Here is a 2,563-nt window from a genome sequence, read left to right as displayed (position 1 = left end):
TTTGAATGCTCAGTAATAAATACATTATTAATCAGAAGAACAACAGAGTCTGAAAGTTTTTCTTTAAAAAGTAGCTGTCTTGAAACATAGTGTATTTTACTTATATAGCACTCAATTTTAATAAAATGAGTAGAGACTGGTACAAGTTTTTGCTAGCTGTCAACTTTTTATTTTCAAGGCTTTTAAGATGTGACTAACATTTGATTCTTTCAAGTATCTTTTATTTGTCACCTTTATAATTAAAAGTATATCTTGTTTGTTACCTGTTGCTTTCTGCTCAGCTCTATGTAAATTTTGCAATTTTATTTACTTTTTCTAAGTGAAACGTTCTCAAGTTTCTTTTGTATTATACATGTTGTAGCATACTGCTAAACATTTAAACAACAAAGAAATTTCGAAAATTAAAATTAGCTATTATTTCACCTTCCAGAGGTAACCTCTAAAAAGTTTCTTACATATTCTTCTAGGGTTTTTGTCTTTTTATGTACATGGGTTTAAGAATTGAAATTACATGAGATGTATAGTTTGTGGATATCTTTTGGAGTTCATAAATAACGAATTCATAACCAATTTACAATCTCCCTGACTACAGGGCTTATGTCATGTACTTTGTGTAACAGATGCTTGAAATTTTTATGTTAAAATAAGAGTAAATAAATGTCACATAACCTTTAATGAATGTATTACATGGACAGTCTAACTTATTTTTCAGTCCCTAAGCATGGACATGTGGGTATTTCCTGATAATTCTATTACAAACAAGCCCATGACGAACAAATTTCTGTATATGTTGTCATTCAAAAGTCTGATTATTTGAGGGGTATAACTTTCAAGAAATAATATTTCTGTTTCAAAGTGTTTGCACATTTCACATTTTGATATCTATGACCAAACACCCTCAAAAAAGTTTGTTTGTTTTATTAAAAGGCTGAAAATTTGAAAGTATATAGGGTTTGTGTTCAATATGTTATACACATCTATTTAATGAATTAAAGCAAAGTTTCAGTTGTTAAAAAAAATAGTAATTCTGGATATAAATAGTAACAGTAAGTTCCACTCTGTTATTATTTAATGTTCTTACCCACTTTTGATATTCCATTTTCATATTTGGTGCGCTCCAGCATGTGATAGACTATTCTGCTTCGAGTAGCATTGCTGAAGAAGGTGTCTTTATTATTTATTATGAAGCTGTTAAGATGAGGGGATTTGTTTTAATATTCAAAGCAGAACACAGAATCCAGTAACAGTTACAAGTTCCATTAAAGCTAATGCATGTGAAGCACAGTAAATCAGAAGGGAAATCATCCTCTTTAAAAAAAAAGGGACAGAGAAAAAGAATTCACTCATAAATAATACAAGGCATTATCAAATATTCACCTTGTTATCTTCTTTCAGTTTATAAGGGATTCTAGGTGCTCCTATTTCTTATTTCACATGGAACAAGGACAGAATAGATGGCCCATTGGCTCCCATACATTTTATACTACCTTAGGCAATATATTTTCAAATAGAACGCATCAAAAATTGATGTTATCCCCCATACCATGCTTTCTAATGCAGCTTATCTCGTTTTCAGAGCCTTAACAATGAACAATCATCCTACCTTTCCCTTGATGCTTTTTTATTGTCTCCATGGGAAGAGTAGCAATGAAGAACCATTTGAGAGCCAATGATGTAAGAGCAAAAGCATGAGCTCAAGAGGAATGGAAGGGTCTGTTTCAGTATTTACTTTATAGTATGCTGGGAACCTCGAAAAAATTGAAGTGTCCTGGGTCTTGCTCAGCTTCTGATACTTTCTGTTTCTAGTTTATCTATGCGAGTGATAAATCACCACTGTGTCAAGCACGCAGTACTGAATTCGTAGGTCTTCTGTGCTAGTTCCTTCATCTACACTCTTCATATTCAAACAGATGGCAAACTGTAACTTTTCTGACTAAACTGTCTCTCTCCAGCTTTTGTTCTGGGTCTCATTGCCTCTTGCCTAGAACATGAGTAGAACATCCTCCTAACTTGCCATGCATTTTTCCACCTGACTTTTAATGCACAGCTCTGATTTTTAGAACACTCCCTTACTTTTAGTGTACCAACAGCTTTTCTCTACAAGCATCATTAAATTTCTTATTTTCCTCCAAGGCTCTCAGTACTTGCATTCCAACCTACTCTTCAGCTTTATGTCTTCAGTTTTATATGTCTAACAGCTCTGCCTTCTTTTACCCAATCCTCTGTCAATTTGCATAATATTTAGGTTAGTGCAAATGTAATTGCAGTTTTTGCCATTAAAAGTGATGTTGGGAGGGCACGCCCAAGATGGCCGAATAGGAACAGCTCCAGCCTCCAGCTCCCAGTGTAAGCGACACAGAAGATGGGTGATTTCTGCATTTTCAACTGAGGTACCGAGTTCATCTCACTGGGGCGTGTTGGACAGTTGGCGCTGGTCTGTGGGTACAGCCCGACCAGCAAGAGCTGAAGCGGGGCGAGGCATTGCCTCACCTGGGAAGCGCGAGGGGGAAAGGAATTCCTTTTCCTAGCCAAAGGAAAGTGAGACACACAACACCTGGAAAAT

General features: G+C 35.3%; 1 protein-coding gene across 1 annotated transcript in view; it reads right to left on the bottom strand.

The window, feature by feature from the left end:
- The window catches only part of LOC105516821 (anoctamin-3-like), a 243,576-nt gene that overhangs the window by 23,355 nt on the left and 217,658 nt on the right, over positions 1 to 2,563 (bottom strand). The window contains exon 9 of the mRNA XM_011949155.1: positions 1,082 to 1,188. Coding sequence (XP_011804545.1) covers positions 1,082 to 1,188 — 107 coding nt within the window. The remainder of the gene's footprint in view (positions 1 to 1,081; positions 1,189 to 2,563) is intronic.

Source organism: Colobus angolensis, unplaced genomic scaffold (assembly GCF_000951035.1).
Source record: "Colobus angolensis palliatus isolate OR3802 unplaced genomic scaffold, Cang.pa_1.0 Scaffold290, whole genome shotgun sequence".
Taxonomy (NCBI): Eukaryota; Metazoa; Chordata; class Mammalia; order Primates; family Cercopithecidae; genus Colobus; species Colobus angolensis.
The sequence above is the reverse complement of the archived record's forward strand: the minus strand, read 5'-3'. Positions and strand labels throughout refer to the sequence as shown.